Genomic DNA, 18,676 nt, shown 5'->3' with positions numbered 1-18,676 from the left:
GCCATCAAGTCCTGGGGTGAGTCTCGAACTTGGAACTTTTGGATCAGAGGCAGGGATGCTACCCAATGCACCACAAGACCTCCGGACTGGTCCTAAGTGGCATCCCTTTTGTTTGAAATTGCGCCCCTTGGTTCCAGACTCCCCAACCAAGGGAAACATCTTACCTGCATCTGCTCTGTCTATTCCTTTAAATACTGTGTAAGTTTCAATGAGATCACCTCTCATTCTTCAAACCACAGAAAATACAGGTCTAGTTTGCCCAATATCCCCTTGCCTAAGTCATTGATATAAATTTTTAAAAGTTGAGGGCTCTGGACAGATCCCTATGGCACTCTAATCGTCTCATCCTGCCAATCAGTCAGAGACTGATTAAGAATACTCTCTGTTTTCTGTCAACCAGCCAATGCTAATTTGTTACTCCAACACCTTTTAGTTTCCACAATAACCTTTGATGTGTCCAAGTACAACCCGTCTCTACAGGCCTCCCCTTAACCACAACACATGTTATTCCTTCAAAATACTCCAATAATTTTGTTAAAGATGATTTCCTTCAGATAATAACAATAATATTTATTCGTGTCACAAGTAGGCTTCCGTTAACACTGCAATGAAGTTACTGTGAAAAGCCCCCAGTCGTCACATTCCGGCACCTGTTCAGGTACACAGAGGGAGAATTCAGAATGTCCAATTCACCTAACAGGACTTGTGGGAGGGACTTGTGGGAGGAAACTGGAGCACCCAGAGGAAACCCACGCAGACACGGAGAACGTGCAGACTCCGTACACAGTGACTCAAGCCGGGAATCGAATCAGGGACCTTGGCGCTGTGAAGAAACAGTGCAAACCACTGCGCTACCGTGCTAAAACCATGCTGACCCTCTTTCTGATTACCTTGAGTTCCCTAAGTGCCCAGCTATAACCTCTTTAACGATAAATTCCCACACCGTCCCCAAGATGGACGTCAAAGTAACTGGCCTATAGTTTCCCATCTCTGCCTCCTTCCTTTCTTCCTACTTTCCAGTCTGATGGACCTTTCCAGAATTTAGTGAACTTTTGAAAGTTAACACCAAAGTATCTACTACCTCATTAATGCACCTTTTATAAGACCCCAGGATGAAGTCTATCAGGTCCCGGAGACTTGGCAACCCCGCAGCACCATCAGTTTACAAGAAGACCACAGGGCTGGAATCTTCCGCCCCACCCGCTGCAAGAATGCCACGGGTGAGACCCGGACAACGGAAAAGTTCATTGACCTCGAGCAGGACTCTCCGATCGCCGGGCAGACGCGGTCGGAGAATCCTGCCTGCAGGGTCTTCTCCAGGTCCAACAACCAACACCATGGCCTCCTCCCACAATTGGGCTGCACCCCAGTCCCATCTCTATTTTCCACCGTGCACCCTTACACCCCCTTTGACCACCATCTGCTCCCACACCCCGACCACCACTGGACGTCCCGACCACTATCTTTCTTGCCTACCATAATTGGACTAACGTCTCTCAGACCCAACTTGGACTGAGCAATGTGCTGCGATTTTCTCTTCCCATCCAGCATCCAGCCTGTGCAATCTGGCTTGCCCTGCACAGAAAAGCTGCAGAATAATAAAATTAAAACTGCAAAATGATTGAACAAATCTGTACTTTCACGTTTTCTGACCTCAAAACAGTTCCCTAACACCACTTGGATCACTCTTCCAAGTTAAAATCCAGGCCAGCGTTTCCAATCAAGAAATAAAAATGACAAAAGTGATGATGGTGCAAGTCAAAACAATGTGACATACATCGCAGCAGAAGAGGTGTGATGCACGATTAATAACTCCAGAAGATTGGAGACAATTGAAGGCTTTATTGCACTAGATGTTTCCCCCAGCAGCGCAGGTACAGAAGGCAGCTGCTGGGGAGACACGGGCTCTTATACTCCGCATTACTGGACGGAAACAGCAGGCAGGCTTAACCAATGAAACAGCAATCTCAGGTACCTCCCACACCAATGGTCTTACAGCATATTCAGAGGTGCCGCAATACCTCTAATACCCACTACCACATTCACCCCCTGTTTAAAAAAAAGTCCGGCGGGGTGGTGGCCTCGCATTTCACAGTGGTAGAGGTTAAAGTTATGGAGGTACCCGGTATACATCAGTACAGTGTTTTGCCTCATTACGTCGAAACTATTTACAAATTTATTTACAGTTCAGAATGAAGCAATAAGTGGATTGGGGGCCCTGGTCGTCCTGGGCAATCGTCGTAGCTTCGGCGATGATGCGGGCACCAGCACCGGGAGCATTGCTTCGGCTTCTTCTTCATCACCCCTTGATGGGACCGGTGGGAGGACCGATCCACCTGGGAAGGGGGTGACTGTGGGGTGCACTGGTGGGAGGGAGGGGGGTGGTGCTGTGGGTGGAGACCCAGCGGGCGCCTGGTCCCGAAGGGAGACCGTGTCCTGTCGGCCGTCGGGGTATGCCACGTAGGCGCACTAAGGGTTAGCATGAAGGAGGTGGGCCCTCTCGACCAATGGGTCCGACTTGTGCGCCCGCACGTGTTTGCAGAGCAGGATGGGTCCAGAAGCTGCCAGCCAGGTTGGGAGCGAGGTCCCAGAGGAGGACTTCCTAGGGAAGACAAGGTGACGTTTGTGAGGTGTTTGGTTGGTCGTGGTATACAGCAGTGACTGGATGGAATGGAGAGGATCCGGGAGGACCTCCTGCCAGCTGGAGACTGGGAGATTCCTGGACCGTAGGGCCAGTAGGACGGTCTTCCAGACCGTTCCGTTCTCCCTATCTACCTGCCCATTTCCCCAGGGATTATAACTGGTCGTGCTGCTCGAGGCGATGCCCTTGCTGAGCAGGAATTGACGCAGTTTGTCGCTCATAAAGGAGGACCCCCTATCGCTGTGTATGGAGGCGGGGAAACCGAACAGTGTAAAGATACTGTGGAGAGATTTTATGACAGTGGCTGCGATCATGTCGAGACAGGGGATGGCGAATGGGAACCGGGGGTACTCATTAATTACATTCAGGAAATACGTGTTGCAGTCAGTGGAGGGGGGGAGCCCTTTGAAGTCCACACTGAGGCGTTCAAAGGTGCCTTTCCCTTTATCAGGTGTGCTTTCTCTGGCCTGTAGAAGTGCGGCTTGCACTCCGCGTAGATTTGGCAGTTCCTGGTGGCGGTCCTGACCTCCTCGATGGAGTAGGGCAGGTTGCGGGTTTTAATGAAATGGAAGAATCAAGTGACCCCGGGTGGCAGAGGTCCTCGTCGCGGGCCCGGAGGTGGTCCACTTGTGCGTTGGCACATGTGCCGCGGGATAGGGCATCAGGAGGCTCGTTTAGCTTCCAGGGACGTTACAAGATCTCATAGTTGTAGGTGGAGAGTTCGATCCTCCACCAGAACATCTTGTAGTTTTTTTATCTCGCCCCGCTGTGGATTATCGAACATGAAAGCCACCGACCATTGGTCGGTGAGGAGAGCGAATCTCCTGCCAGCCAGGTAATGCCTCCAGTGCCGCACAGCTTCTACTATGGCCTGGGCCTCCTTTTCCACTGAGGAGTGGCGGATTTCTGAAGCATGGAGGGTGCATGAGAAGAAGGCCACGGGTCTGCCTGCTTGGTTGATGGTGGCCGCCAGACCTACGTCGGACGCGTCGCTCTCGACTTGGAAAGGCAGGGATTCGTCGATGGCACGCATCGTGGCCTTTGCGATGTCCGCTTTGATGCGACTGAAGGCCTGGCGGGCCTCTGTCGACAGGGGGAAAACCGTGGATTGGATTAGTGGGTGGGCCTTGTCCGCATAGTTGGGGACCCACTGGGCATAATAAGAAAAAAATCCCAGGCAGCGTTTCAGGGCCTTGGAGCAGTGAGGGAGGGGAAACTCCATGAGGGGGCGCATGCATTCGGGATCTGGGCCTATAACTCCATCATGCACTACGTAGCCGAGGATGGCTAGACGGTCGGTGCTGAACACGCATTTGTCCTTGTTATATGTGAGGTTAAGGATTTTTGCGGTATGGAGGAATTTGCGGAGGTTGGTGTCATGGTCCTGCTGGTCGTGGCCGCAGATGGTGATATTATCGAGGTACAGAAATGTGGCCCGCAAACCGTAAAGGTCAAACATTCGGTCCATCTCTCGTTGGAAGACTGAGACTCCATTCGTGACACCAAAGGGAACCCTTAGGAAGTGGTAGAGCCGCCCATCTGCTTCAAAAGCAGTGTATTTGCGGTCGCTAGGGTGGATGGGGAGCTGATGGTAGGCGGACTTGAGATCCACCGTGGAAAAGACCTTGTATTGTGCGATCTTGTTGACCAGATCGGATATGTGGAGGAGGAGAGTTGCGTATACCTGTTGATGGTCTGACTATAATCGATGACCATCCTATGCTTCTCCCCGGTCTTTACAACCACTACTTGAGCTCTTCATGGACTGTTGCTAGCCTCAATGATATCTTCCCTCACCGGACCTCCAATCTAATAAAGGTCTGGTCCTGGGCACTGTACCGTCTGCTCTTGGTGGCGACGCGTTTGCAATCCGGGGTGAGGTTCGCAAATAGGGAAGGCGGATCGGCTTTGAGGATCGCGAGGCTGCAGACAGTGAGGGGGGTATAGGGCCGCCGAATTTAAAAGTTAAGCTTTGGAGGTTACATTGAAAATCTAACCCTAGGAGCGTGGCAGTGCAGAGGTGGGGAAGGATGTAGAGTTGGTCATTTTTAAACTCCCTTCCCTGGACCGTGAGGTTCGCTATGCAGAACCCTTTGATCTCCACTGAATGAGACCTGGAGGCTAGGGAGAGTTTTTGGTTAACTGGGTGGATGAGAAGAGAACAGCGCCTTACTGTGTTGGGGTGTATGAAGCTCTCTGTGCTCCTGGAGTTGATCAGACAGGATGTTTCATGCCAGTTGATGAGCACGGTCGTCGTTGCAGTCGAGAGCGTTCGGGGCCGAGACTGGTCCAGCGTCACCGAGGCGAGTCGTGGCAGAAGTTGGAGATTTTCCTCGGGCGGTGTGCGGTCACCCGAGTCGGGGTCCTGAGAGTCCAGCCAAGATGGCGGCGCCCACTGGTTGCACATGGCTGGGGGTGCACAAGATGGCGGTGCCCATCCATCGCACGTGGTGTCCAAGAGGCAAGATGGCGGTGTCCAGAGGCCGCACGTGGCTAGGGAGAAGGAAGATGACAGCGCCCGCTGGACGCACGTGGCTCGTGGAGAGGGTTGTGATGGTGGTCCCGATTCGCCTCCAGAGACCACAGCGACCGCCCGGGCCTGGCATACTGCCATGAAATGGCCCTTTTTGTTGCACCCTTTGCAGGTAGAGGAGCGGGCAGCGGGCCGCCCCAGGGTTGCCTGGCAGTCTCGCAGCGCAAGCTTGTGGGGGGATGGGGGATGCCTCGGGGTCAGCCGCGGGGGGTTCCACGCTGCCCAAGGGGCTGCCGGGCGATCGTAAGCGCGGGCGTTTTGGGAGGCCACATCTAGGGTGCTATCTAGGGTGCTAGCAAGGGCCCGTGCCTCCTTGAGGCCTCGTGTCTCTGAATAATAAAATGCGGATTCGGGAGGACAGCATACCTGCAACAAATGCGCCCCAGATCAAAAGTTCTGTGTGGTCGTTGGCCGAAACTTGTGGGCAGTTACAGTTCCTCCCTAACACCAGGAGCGCATGGTAGAACACCTCCAGCAATTCCCCAGGGATTTGTCGCCTCATTGCTAGTAGATGTCGGGCGTAGACCTGGTTTACAGGGCGAATATGGTGTCCTTTTAGCAGATTCATCGCAACCTTGAAATCGTCCTAGTCCTCGATGAGGGTGTATATTTCTGGGCTCACTCTTGAGTGCAGAACTTGCACTTTCTGGTCCTCTGTGGGTGCAGTTGTGGCCGTCCTGAGATATCCATTGAAACACGCCAGCCAGTGTTTGAACATTGCTGCTGCGTTTGCCGCGTGGGGGCTGCTTTGCAGACACTCAGGCTTGATTCGGAGCTCCATTCTTTAAAATCTAGTGCAATAAATTGATGCACGATCAATAACTCCAGAAGTGAGATTGGAGACAATTGAAGGCTTTATTGCACTAGATGTTTCCCGCAGCAGCGCAGGTACAGAAGGCAGCTGCTGGGAAGACATGGGCTCTTGTACTCCGCCTTACTGGGCGGAACCAGCAGGCAAGCTTAACCAATGAAACAGCAATCTCAGGTACCTCCCACACCAATGGTCTTACAGCATATTCAGAGGTACCGTAATACCTTTAATACCGACTACCACAAGGTGTAAATGGTTTTAGAATGTCCAAGAGAAGTTGAGAGCAGTGGTTATGATTTGAAGTTGTTAAACTCAATGTTAAATCCAAACAATAATAAAATGCAGAGACGGGAGGTAGGTTCTGTTCCTCGAACTTGCATTGAGTGTTATTGGGGCAGTTTAAGAGACCTAGGTCAGAGTGGGAATATGATGGAGAATTAAAATAGCAAACAGTTGGATGCCGCAGGATTATGCCTGGGAACTGATATTCTCGCAAAGTAATTTTAACTCCAATCTAATCTGCTTTTGAACTAGATTTGATTGGATGCTATTTGATGAAGGTGACGGGTACCCCGCATCACCTCTGTTAGGGACGTCCAGCCATGTTAAATGCCACCTCCCCCAGGATGAAGGACCCCAGAGGCAGAAGCCCAGCCTGCCAAGAACTGCTGGCCAATCAAAAGCCAGCATCTATCTTGAACAACAGCACCACCGCCAAGGAGGAAATGGTTTCTGCTAGTATGACATCCACCCAAGACTGAGTATCATTGATGGATCCCAGCCACAGTTGAGTGATGGTGAGAGGTGCCAGCATCAGGGTCAAGAGGGTTACCGGAAGTGGTTTTCCCCCTTTGTGATACCTTTGAATGAGATCACATCCCCAACTTCTCCTGCTCCCCGAGCTCCCTCAATGCCCCCCACTGGGAGTTTGGTACCAATCCCACATGATGATTATCAACCCACTACTGGGTTAGTACCAATTGAAGCTGGATGAGATCCTTATGTGGGCATTAATTGACTACTTAAAGTGGGGCACTTTTAGTCAGGCAGGAAGGCCTTCTCCCCACAAACTTAATTGAGGTGTGAAGTTAAAAACTCACCACTATTCTTAGAATTCCCGCTATACCAAAAAGGGTCGATATTCTAAATGGTGAACAGGGATTCTCACTCCCTGACCCCAATACAGGCTTAAGTGGGTGCTATTCAGGTCAAACTATGTTTTCAAGTTATCCCCCGGTATAACCCATACATTCACAGAAGAATTTTACCTATTTTCCACTTAGTAGCATCGATATCCTGGGTCCTGTGTTGCTAAGTAAGTAAAGCAGGCTTTGTAATAACCACTGTTTTAGGTTAAAACTTTTAAGTTTTTTTTTTCTTTTAAAAGATGCAACCACTGTCTTTACAGAAAAGTAAAAAGATCTTGCTTCTGGGTTCTCCTGGTTGGTTGAAGAGACCTTCAGGTCCACCTTGACAATCACTCTTCTTTAACTTTTGGTCTTCCTCAGATGGATTCACTGTTCTACTTGGTTTCTATGCTCTGTCTTTCCCATGTACTGAGTTGTGAGAGTTGGCTCTGCTGGCTGTCCCCTTTCTTTGGGTTTATATCTTTTTCTAACAGTTATTAAATTTTAAAGTAACTTTTATTTCACTTGGATTGTAAAAGGTACCTTTAATCTGAATTTTTCTAACACAACTAAATATTCGTTTTGAGCATGAACTCATCTCATAAATCTCTGATTACATTGTTTCCTTTGTGATGTTCAAAAATGCTTTGATTTCAAAGGGGTGTTACTTTTGATTCCTGTCATTTCTGTAATTATATTATTAGCAAATTTTGTCCCCAGCTCATAATTTTGACTTTGAGTTGGGTCTAATTTGTAGACACGTTGTCTCCAGCTTTCTGTATTCACCTGATGTCAGCAAAATTTCACACCTAGAATTGTCACATAATTCAACTGAACCTCATCCATTCTTTTCCAGCTGCTTACTTAACTTCAATGAAGGTGTGAGATATTGCTTGTAGCTTTATACTAAAGATTCAATTGGTAGTGAGTTTAAAAAACTTGCCTCACATTTAAACATTTGTCACCTAATTCAGCTGAACCTCATCAATTCTTTTCCATCTGCTTACCTAACTTCAAAAGGAGGTGCAAAACATTGCTTTTAGCAGTGTACTAAAATTCACTGATTGTGTCTTGAAAGACCTGCTTGTTTTGTTAGCTACGGCCTGCTTGACCAAGGCTATCTGCATTTTACAATCCTCTCCTGGCAGCTGCTGTTAACCCTTCATGGGACTGTTCCCTACATTCTCTAATGTTTCTTAAATCAAGTATTACCAGCCTTCCATGTTTCAAATTACATATCTTTCCATATTTTCAATTACAGATGGGAGGTGGGAAGGTAATGGAATCCCTGATTAAATAAATGCAACCCCCCCCCCCCCCCCCCCCCCCCCCCTCCCCACACAGCCACCAAATTTACCACAGAAGGCATTACATTTCACCAATTATCATAATTGAAGTTACAGACTAACGAATGAGTTGGCTGAGAGATTGATCAGTTGTGTGTATTCTTACTTTAAGAGCGTCATTAGAGTCAGGATCTTTTGCAATAACCCTATACACGGCCTCAAAGATGGGGAAGTCTTCCAGAATGGTTGTTGAGGCGCCTGTTTAAAATATAAAGAAATTATAATTGATGGCACAAGGATACCACTCATGTGCATGCACAACGAGTGTAACATCAGCAGCGAGAGTTATAAAAGACAGTTTCATCTCCTACATTTCTAAAGTGATATTTCTATCAAACATTGATGTAGATCTGTGTAATCAAAATGTCAAAGTAACAATTATACAAGAATTAGAAATCAATAATTAAGTATCTGCAGAATAATAAATTCAGCATTAAATGTGTTCATCCTTTAAAGTACATTAAAATATCTATCATGACTTTATCTGTTAAAATCATGGAAAACCCTCGGTGACTGAAGCTCCTCACTGCGAGACAGAAGTTGGGAAATTATTATTAACACAATTTCATCATTCTATTAAATGTTTTCCCATTCCATGATGATTTACAAGAACATAAAAAAATAAGAGCATACCCATTAAGTCGACTCTACCTTTCAATGTAATCATGTCTGATTTTGAGCTTCAATTCCATTTTCCTGCCCGCTCCCCATATTCCTTTATTTCCTCAGACTGAAAACTTGCCCACCCCAGCCTTAAATATATTCATCGATGGGCATCCACAGCCCTCTGGAGTCGAGAATTTCAAAGATTCACAACCATTTGAGTGAAGTAATTTCTCCTCATCTCAGCCCAAAGTAATTGGCTTCTTATCCTGAAACTGTGCCCCTCTATTTTAGATTCCTCGATCAGTGGAAACATTCTATGAGTACAAACCCTTTTAGGTCCCTCCAGAATCTCGTCTTCTTCAACAAAGTCACTTCTCACTCTACTAAACTCCAGCGAATATAAACCCAATTTACTTCAGCCTCTCATTGTGGTTTTCTTAGTGTTGCTAAATTCAGGATGGTTGGCGTAGTGTTCATAAAGACCACAAAATAGCATTAACTTGAACAAAGCTATACATTTATTAATACTACTAATTTGGATTCGACACGTACTCCTAAATAATACACAATTGATCATGAACATATAATCTGCACTCACCTACAATTAATCTTTACACTATAATAAACTATGATCCTCTCTCACTCACATCTTTCCTTCAGTCTGTCTCCAGCTAACTCCTTCACTTCACTCTCCCCCACAAGGCTTAGCATCAATGTCCTGTATACTTGTAACTGTAGCTCCATCTAGTGGCTGATCTAGACATTTCATTAACCCTTGCAGTTCTTACATTCCAAAGCAATTAAGCTCTTCCTTAAATATGGAAGACAAAACTGCAGACCATATTTCAGATGTGGTCTTGAGCAAGTCTTCTTTATTCATGCGTTCCAATCCCCTTGCAATAAGGGCCAGCATGCTATTCACCTTCCTAATTACTTGTTGTACCTGCATTCATAGATTTAATGAATTTGTGCTCCTAGCAGAGGGTTTTACACTCCAGGAGTATGCAACCTGATTTTGGACAAGGAGGTCAGAACCTTCTGTGGGACTTTCCACTTGTTAACTTTCAATGAATGGAAAATCTTACCGTTCCTGTTGGCTTCTATGTCAGAATTCTCAATACACGCTCAATTTGAAATTTCCTCAGAGTGTGAATTTTCCCCTGCGTGTTCAGTACAATTAGCACTTCTGTGAAAACTTAACTCAGGCAAATGTTCAAAATATAAACTCCAACCATATACCAATAGATTTAGTGTCAGCCACATTGTGTCCAGCTAGACTGGAACAAAATCACAATGGATTAAATTGTGTCTCTAAATTTGTTTTGAAACCTCTTCATCTAATAACTTTGGGGAATCATTTTCAAGCAAGCATTTCTAAACAGAATGCAGCCTAAAGGCTTGTTTAAATCTCCTTTGTGGTGCTGACTATAATACACTCATAACCTTTCCCTTAGAGAATTATTAGCAGACCATAGATGGAATAAGAGAGCACAGTCCATTAGTTTCTACAACAGGTCTATTCTCAACAGTTTGATTGAAATCTGAGTTCTTATCACGCAGGCAGACTTGCTTTATTATTGTAGTTCTGATACTCAAAGTTATTGCTCCTCCAGAGGGTAGAAAACAATGTTGACTTTTTCCACACTTCGCGCAATTGTTTTCCAACCTACAACTTAACCGAAACAGCTCCAAGTTTCCAAGTGAGTATTGTCCCCTGTTTCATAGCCAGATGCTGGATTTTGCAACACCAGATGTGGCGTAGCAAATTAATTAGAAAAACAGCTGGTCAAGAATAAGGCCCAGCATGTAAGTAGTTATCAGCACTATCATCACCCATTATTAGTGATTGCTTCATGCGAATGAAACAAAGGATAAAATTCAGTGGTAGTTAACTGAGAAAGTAAATATACAATCATTCTTAACCCACTTGGTTAAAGGAGCAAGAAGCTGATTCATCGAAACTAAGAGGATCCCTAGCTTGCCCCTCTTTGCAGTTAATTAATCTCTGCCAAGGCACCAAATGGAACACTACAATTGGCACCAGTGTCCCTGGCATAGAGAGGTGATGATTAACCAGTTATTGATCCGGATTGCTGTTCACCCTTGTCCGCTGTGCTCAGGCATCAATTTTTTCTTTTATCTGATAACTCTCCTCAGAAGCGCCTTGGAATGTTTTTGCTGCATTAAAGCTACTATATAAATGCAAGCTGCTGGTGACATGTGTAGATGTGACCTTTGGGCTAGGTCCAAGATGATCAAAGTCACAAGTGGGCCTATCTCCAGTCCAGTCAGTGAGCTGAATTTTACCAGTTCACTGCAGACAGCCTGGGAGGTTGGAGGCTTTGTAAAATGGTGACAGATAGAAATTACTCAGAGAGCCTGCCATCTTCTTGCCAATTTGGAATAGTCTCAGGGGCAGGAACCTATTCATTGGGAAATCCTCCTCCGTCAACATTTTACTGGTGTTCGAAGGGGCTGTGCTGTGTGCGGGGAGACCAAACTGAGGCAGCTTTCCCACAGGTTCCTGGGAAGGATGTGGATGTTTGGGGGGAAGCTCTTTTTTATTGGCCCTTTATGACCCATGGATGGGACCCCTATGGCAAGGGTTTCCTGGCTATGGCACCATCACTATTATCCCTCTAATTATCAGAGTTCTATAGACAGCACCTCTGGAACCCATGGTCACTACAATCTAGAAGGACAAGGGCAGCAGATACATGGGAACACCACCACCTGGATGCTCCTGTCCAAGCCACTTACCAAGCTCATTTGGAAATATATTGCTGTCCCTTCACTGTCACTGGGCGAAGATCCTGGAATTCCCTCCCTAACTGCACTTTGTGTGTACCTGCTCCAGAGAGACTGCAGCAGTTCAAGCAGCCAGCTCACCATCACCTTCTAAAGGGCAAGTAGGGATGCATAAGGAATGCAGGCCTATCCAGCAATGCCCACATCCCATGGGCTGAATTAAAAAAATAACTCCCTCTGATCACTGCCACCTACTTGTGGGGCCCAGCATACAAGTTTGAAAACTCATTTGGTCTTCGAGGGGACCGACCACAGGGTAGACATTTCCTCCTCCTCTTCTTGCAGCCTCTGCAGTGAACCACCCTCCCCCCCCCCCCCCCCCCCCCCCCCCCATCCCCAGGCCCTCTGCTACCCAATCAGAGCCCTGAGAAGTGGGCTGCCATCCTCAATTGGATGGTGGTCCCGGAGGCAGCCTCTTGATCGGCCACTACCAGTAAAATGCTGCCCAGGTGCCAGCGGCCATCTGCCTGGCCTCAGGTTCCACTTTCAGTTCTGGTCATCATGGATAAAACTTTGGCCAATGATCTCAGGAAAGGAAGAGCAGCAAGGGAAAAAAGTTTTATGAAAATGTTACCATTAATTATTGAGTTCAATGAGGTGGCTGGTTTTTGATACACCTTAATGATAAATTCAGTGAGCATTCAATTCTGATTTTGCTGGAATTCACAATACAGGAAATACTCACCTGCTCCCTGTGTAAATGCTGGATCGCAGATTGGTGCTTCATTCACATTGTCGACAGAGACTGTCAGGGTGTGGGTGGCTGTGTGTTTGAGATCATTATCAAATGCCAATATGGGCAACAGGTAAACCTTCCACAAATCAGTATTGTCATAATCCAATGGTTTGACCAATGTTATGTCACCTGAATCTAAATGAAAAAACATTTATGTCACAGGACATTCATTATGTCGATATATTGATCAATTCATCCTCACTGTAATAAACTCTTTTCTCACAAGAACTCAGCCTGGACCCTCATTTTACTAATTTGGAGGATGTCCTGTGTTGTTGCTCATCAGTAGTTTATGGTCTTATTTACTTGAGCTGCTATCCTTAGTGATCAGTGCACCCATATGTTCTGATCCTCTTGTTCCTTTTTGTAAAATCCTAATGTTTAAAATATAATGGGTGGGATTCTCCGCTAGCCGATGCCAAAATCTGGAATGGCGATTGGGCGGAGAATCGGTTCCGATGCCAAAATCGCGACAGGAGCTGATTTGACTCCAAATCGCAATGCTCCAGCACCTCGACAGTGGCGTCAATGCATTCCAGAACGCCCGTACATACACACCATTTGCATATCATTAGTGGGTCCGACCCGGTATTTTCCGGGGTTTCCACCTCCGATAGGTCGAGTTCCCGATTGCGTGGCTCACTTGTGCTTTTAAAAATCGTGAAATTGGCGTGGCGGCTGCTGAGGGAGAGAGAGGGGATACGGAAAGTGTCCAACATCGCCATAGTTTGCTGACTGTTGTGCCGCTGGCCCAGGGGCTAATGCCAGGGGTGAGGGGAGTAGCGGGGGGTAACCAGAAGGTGGGCTATTGGGTTGGGGTGGACGGGCACAGAACACCATTGTTGCAGCCGGCAAGGCAGCTATGCAGCTGCGCACGCAACTAACAGCCCATTTTGAACGTAGGGTCATGGGTCGTATAGGTGTCCTCCCAGGGCATCCCTTCTAAGTCGCTCTGGCCCCAGCCGACCCATCAGTTTTTTGGGCATGCTCCAATCTTGAAGAGCCATCTTGTTGGATGAGATAAGTGTGTGTGGGGAATGTAATGTGTATATGCGACTATGGCCTGTCAGCCTCCTGAGTGTCAATCACGGACCCGGTGAATACTGCATCGTCTCTCATTGGAATCGAATGTGTTCCATGCGGCACCAGAGCTAGCCCCCTAACCGGAGCGAAATCGGTCCAGATGTGGTGCCAGTTTTTTGTGAAAGTCCACGAATTCTGCGTTGGCGTCATCACTTTGTCTCAGAAATGGAGAATCCCATCCAATTAATTTCTAACAGTCCCAAAATGCATAAATTCACATTATCAATTATATCTGCTCTAGTGCGGTGATTTTAACAATCTTCATCATTATTTGCTCCGCGCCGTAATTTGGTATAATTAGTATTTTTATACAAGCTTCTTCCTGCAATTTTTATCAAAATTATTTAGTAACTAAGAACAGCCCAATACAAGCACGCCATGTGCCACTGACCACACCGTTCTGTGGCAAAGAATTCATTCTTTGGTTTCCACTCTCCAACCACCTCTTTCTTCAATATGGCCACATCCGATATGCCACTATAATTGTTATTTAGTATCTGAACAAATATTTTTTTGAAAACCCACATAAACTTTTTATTTTACACTCTTCATTATTTCTTCAAGGATTTTCCAGAAGGTTGGCTGGCTCCGACAAGTTCAATTTTCTCCAAATGGCCGGCTCTTTCATCCCCCATTATAAACGTTATCAACAAATACTTCCTGGCATCATTTTGAAAGGGGGAATCAATCAGACACTGTCTTTTTTTTCATAGTTTCTGCACAGTCGGAGCCTTGGCTAACTCTTCTCTAGTACGCTTCACTATCCTCATGGTGATAACCATATGGTTCTGGTGACTTGTCTTCCTTAAGTTTCAATCTTTTGGAATGATGACTGTCATTCTGTTCTACAATGAATTCTGGTTTCAAAATACAATTTAAAAATCCTCCTCTTGATTACTAAGAGGATCAGGGGTTATGGGGAGAAGGCAGGAGAATGGGGATGAGAAAATATCAGCCATGATTGAATGGCGGAGCAGACTCGATGGGCTGAGTGGCCTAATTCTGCTCCTATGTCTCATGGTCTTATGGTCTCCCCTGGTGAAAACTGAAGCAGTTACTCACTGACTAATTCTGCCTTTCATTCAGTAGCTGGTATATGTGTGCCATCTTCATTTTGTAATGATCCAAACCTTGACTTGGCTATCCTCTTACGACTAATATCATGACAGAAAAGACTTGTTTTTAACTCCTTTGTTAGTTGCTAATTTTTTCCCCTACAATCTTTTAATATGTTAATTCCCCTTTTGACATTTTCCCTATTTCTTTTCTATTTATCTGTCATTGTTATTTTAAGTGCTAAAGGCTTCGCCTCTCTTTTCAGTATAAACTCTATCTAGTCTCCCTACTAACCCATGGGCCCAAATCTTTGATGCGCTGCTTTTTTTTATTGTTGGATTGTTCTTGACCAGTACCCTATCATTTTTACATAATTTCTGATCAAAGTTCCAGTTTATCCGGCCAAAAGATTGCCGCCGGCAGCTGGCATGCTGGCCTGCGGCCTCTGTTCCTGAGAATGGGGGATTGGGAGGCGGATGAGAAAGTCACCCACATCACTCATTGGGCAGCTTGAAGTCAATTAAAAATCATCTTCTGGTTTCCCGAGATTTTAATGGGCGGAAGGCGACTGTTAGGAGCTCAGTGAAGCTGGCCAGCTGTAATCTGGTGGGAAGAGGGCTGGTAGCGCAGAAACCATTTTGTTTAATGCAAAAAATTGAAAGTTTGGAGTAAAGAGTACTAAGAAGTTATAACATTTTAATATCCAATCTCTCTCTACCCTATTCCTGGTCCTAGGTCTCCATTTCACCACCCCATTTCGAAGATGATTAATCTCTATTTTTTTTAAAACAGCACATAGGCAGGTGTTATAGCAATGGCTGCTGATTCAGGCCTAAATGTGGTTGACTTCCCTAGTTGCCCACCTCCATTCCCACAATCCCTGCTTCTCCCCCAGCCATTAATTATAGATCCACCTCTGGGTCATTGAGGCTCTCGCTCTAAAAATTATGCTTCATGTCACACTAGAGAAAGGGACAGTTTGGCGACCCAGAATCGAAATCATGACATGGAATCAAACACGCCTCACGATTCCAGCCTCCAACAGGAAATTCTGGCCCTCAAGGTCACCCTGCATCCATTCTCCACTCAGTATCAACTTCACTCTATGGTCAAACTCTCATCTCTGAACTGCAAGTGTTTAGTGAACTCACACCCCAATCACGAGGCACTGAAACATTGCCAAAAAGTCCCGAACTTCATTCCTAAAGCAAACCATGTAACATTACAACAACAAAATGCACAACATTCCTTACTTTCACCCAAGGCAAATGTATCCTCTGTTTTTGCAAATCTATAAATAACAGTATCATTTTCATCTCTGTCAAGAGCTTCCACTTTTGCGATGATTTTCCCAACAGGCTCACTTTCAAGAACATGGACCGTATCGTTCAGATCCTTTCTACAGAAAGAAGTGAAATTGTTGCTTTATTGATGTAGCTTATTGAAGCAATGACTTGATCATTTATTGAGAAGCTGTAGTCAAAATCTTCAACCCTTGTGCCTCAGTACAAGAGCTTCTAGTTTTGCACAAATATATCTTATTATTCATATTTTCCATTACCTTTCTTGTTTTCGCACTTACACTGAGTGCACTGCTCTCCCTGAGCATAGTAAGAAGTTTTACAACACCAGTTAAAGTCCAACAGGTTTGTTTTGAATCACTAGCTTTCGGAGCGCAGCTCCTTCAGCAGGTGAGTTGCGCTCCGAAAGCTAGTGATTCTCACTGTGCCCACCCCAGTCCAACACCGGTACCTCAACATCATGGCTCCCTGAGCATGATAAGGGCATAGGATTAAGATCATTCCGTCTCACTGGTACTGGGGAGAAAAATTAATTCTGTCTGATAAGTAATCATTTGCATTTTTATAATTCGGTACCCATAGTTGAATTTCTGTTTGCAACGATACCTCATTGGGTAAGTCAGGAATTTGCTTATTCAACAAAGAGTGGTGGATATCTTAAAACTGAATTTGATAAATTGTCAGCCAAGGTTACTAAGTAATATGGGAGCAAGACAGATAAATGGATTTAAGGCACATATCGGTCATGATCTAATTGAAAGTTGCAATGCACAAAATGGCTGCAAATGACAGAGGCCCTCCTCACTGCTGAAAAAATAATAACATTGCAGCTAACAATCCTGTAAACCATTCTCAGCTGAACAGGGAATATGCAAATTGTGATCAGCTAGTGACGTTTTGACAGTGGAAAAATAGGAAATTAAAATGTATTTCAATTTCCACTCATCACTAAGAATGCACAAAAACAAAAAGAATAGTGAGCTGATCAACTCATCTTACTTAAACACAGGAGGTTCATCATTCAAATCTCGAACATTGACAACGAGAGTTCCTTGGCAGAACAGATTATGTTGGTCTTCAACTTGAATACCGAGCCTGCATTTCTATAAATAGAGATGTCAATTGTAGCTTCATTTTGGTCACATGAAGCAAGTTGAAAGGAATTCATTTTTAAAACTTAGACTAATCACTTTACACAGAAACAAAATAGCCTTTGTACAGATAAAAAAGGCAAAGCCAATAACCCACAGTGGTTCTATTTCTGGGAAATACATAGCAAGAAGAGGAATTTATAATATTATTAATTGGCATCTTATGATGTTAATACTTGCAGAGTGGGAGGATCGTGGACTGGGCCTCTTTTTCAAATCCTTCATGTTAAGTAACGGACATGAGCCATTGAAGCCATTCATGAGATTTTGTCAGATGGTAGGTGTCAGTTTCCTGAATTTCCACTGTCACAGGGTAATGTGTGTTTGGAACAACTAAAAACGGAGGGGCTTTGAAATTCAATGCTGTCAGGTCCAATTTCTGGGGCACCATAAAGGTGCCTCCGAGCCTAATGTGGCAGGCAGGATGTGCATGCTTTTCACAAGCATAACTATGCAGGACATTGTATTGGAATAGGAAGGAAAATCTGCTATTCCTAAAAAGAGCATTAACTTATTTTGGGATGTGGTATCGGCATGTGCCATTCTTGTGTCAAGTCATTTGGCATCATCCTCTTGCACTGAAGCCATCAATAAATCTACGTGTGCCCTAAACATTAATTGTTAAAGGGACCACTGCATGCTGCGACCAAAAAGGTTAAGTCTGACAAAGTCACTTACCTAATGGTGGAGCGAGGAGTTGCATGACTGCTCTTCCTGACCCTACATTAAAACTTTGAACTGCTGCTGACCAACCTCCCCTGCCCACTCCCTAATTTTGATCTCAGCCTCCTGCCCCCAGTCGGGGTGAACACACCCGATTCCTATGTTTCCCCCATCCCCTCAACAGTGTCTTTCCTGGTCGCTGCTAAGAACTCTGAAAGCTATTGGTGGGATCAAAGTGGCCAGATCTTCAAGGCCTCTTCAATAAAGGGCTGCCTGGGGATGCCAATTCGGTGCCAATAGCTTGCCAGTTTGATAAATTGAAGCCCTATATTTGGTGTGCCTGGGGTCTGTTTATTCGTGCACAGGGGTATCATTCCTGGCATGTTTAATTCTCAGCACATTTTTTTTTCCTCTAAGGATTCTTTCAGGACTAAATGTGCCGAAAGTAGAACAAACAGTAATTGACTTAAAGACCAAATAATTTTCATCATGTTTGGAAATGAATGGACCTATTCTTAAAATGGGGCAGAATTTTTTTTTTTAATTGTTTCTAATGAATGGGAAATTTTACATGGCCAATCCACCTACCCCACACATCTTTGCAATATGGGGGTGAGACCAAAGTAGACACGGGGAGAATGTGCAAACTCCACATGGACAGTAACCCGTGGCCAGAATCGACCTCGGGTCCTTAGCGCCGTGAGGCAGCAGTGCTAACCACCGAACGACCATGCCACCAAAATGGGGCAGAGCTAATGAAAATACAGAAAGTAAGGAGAATAATTGTACAGATTAATAACAACAATGTATATTT

At 45.4% G+C, this 18,676-nt stretch overlaps 2 protein-coding genes across 2 annotated transcripts in view; both read right to left on the bottom strand.

Annotated features, from left to right (window-relative positions):
- Positions 1-9,944, bottom strand: part of LOC119973793 (cadherin-related family member 3-like) — a 71,391-nt gene extending 61,447 nt beyond the window's left edge. Inside the window, exons 1-2 of the mRNA XM_038812218.1 lie at positions 9,853-9,944; positions 1,477-1,588 (exon numbers count right to left, since the gene is read on the bottom strand). Of these exons, the coding sequence (XP_038668146.1) occupies positions 1,477-1,588; positions 9,853-9,944 (204 nt within the window). The remainder of the gene's footprint in view (positions 1-1,476; positions 1,589-9,852) is intronic.
- Positions 9,945-12,513: 2,569 nt separating this feature from the next.
- Positions 12,514-18,676, bottom strand: part of LOC119973792 (DE-cadherin-like) — a 70,318-nt gene continuing 64,155 nt past the window's right edge. Inside the window, exons 6-8 of the mRNA XM_038812217.1 lie at positions 17,048-17,151; positions 16,001-16,146; positions 12,514-12,743 (exon numbers count right to left, since the gene is read on the bottom strand). Of these exons, the coding sequence (XP_038668145.1) occupies positions 12,514-12,743; positions 16,001-16,146; positions 17,048-17,151 (480 nt within the window). The remainder of the gene's footprint in view (positions 12,744-16,000; positions 16,147-17,047; positions 17,152-18,676) is intronic.

Source organism: Scyliorhinus canicula, chromosome 11, assembly GCF_902713615.1.
Source record: "Scyliorhinus canicula chromosome 11, sScyCan1.1, whole genome shotgun sequence".
NCBI classification, from domain to species: Eukaryota; Metazoa; Chordata; class Chondrichthyes; order Carcharhiniformes; family Scyliorhinidae; genus Scyliorhinus; species Scyliorhinus canicula.
This window is presented reverse-complemented; position numbering and strand designations above follow the sequence as displayed.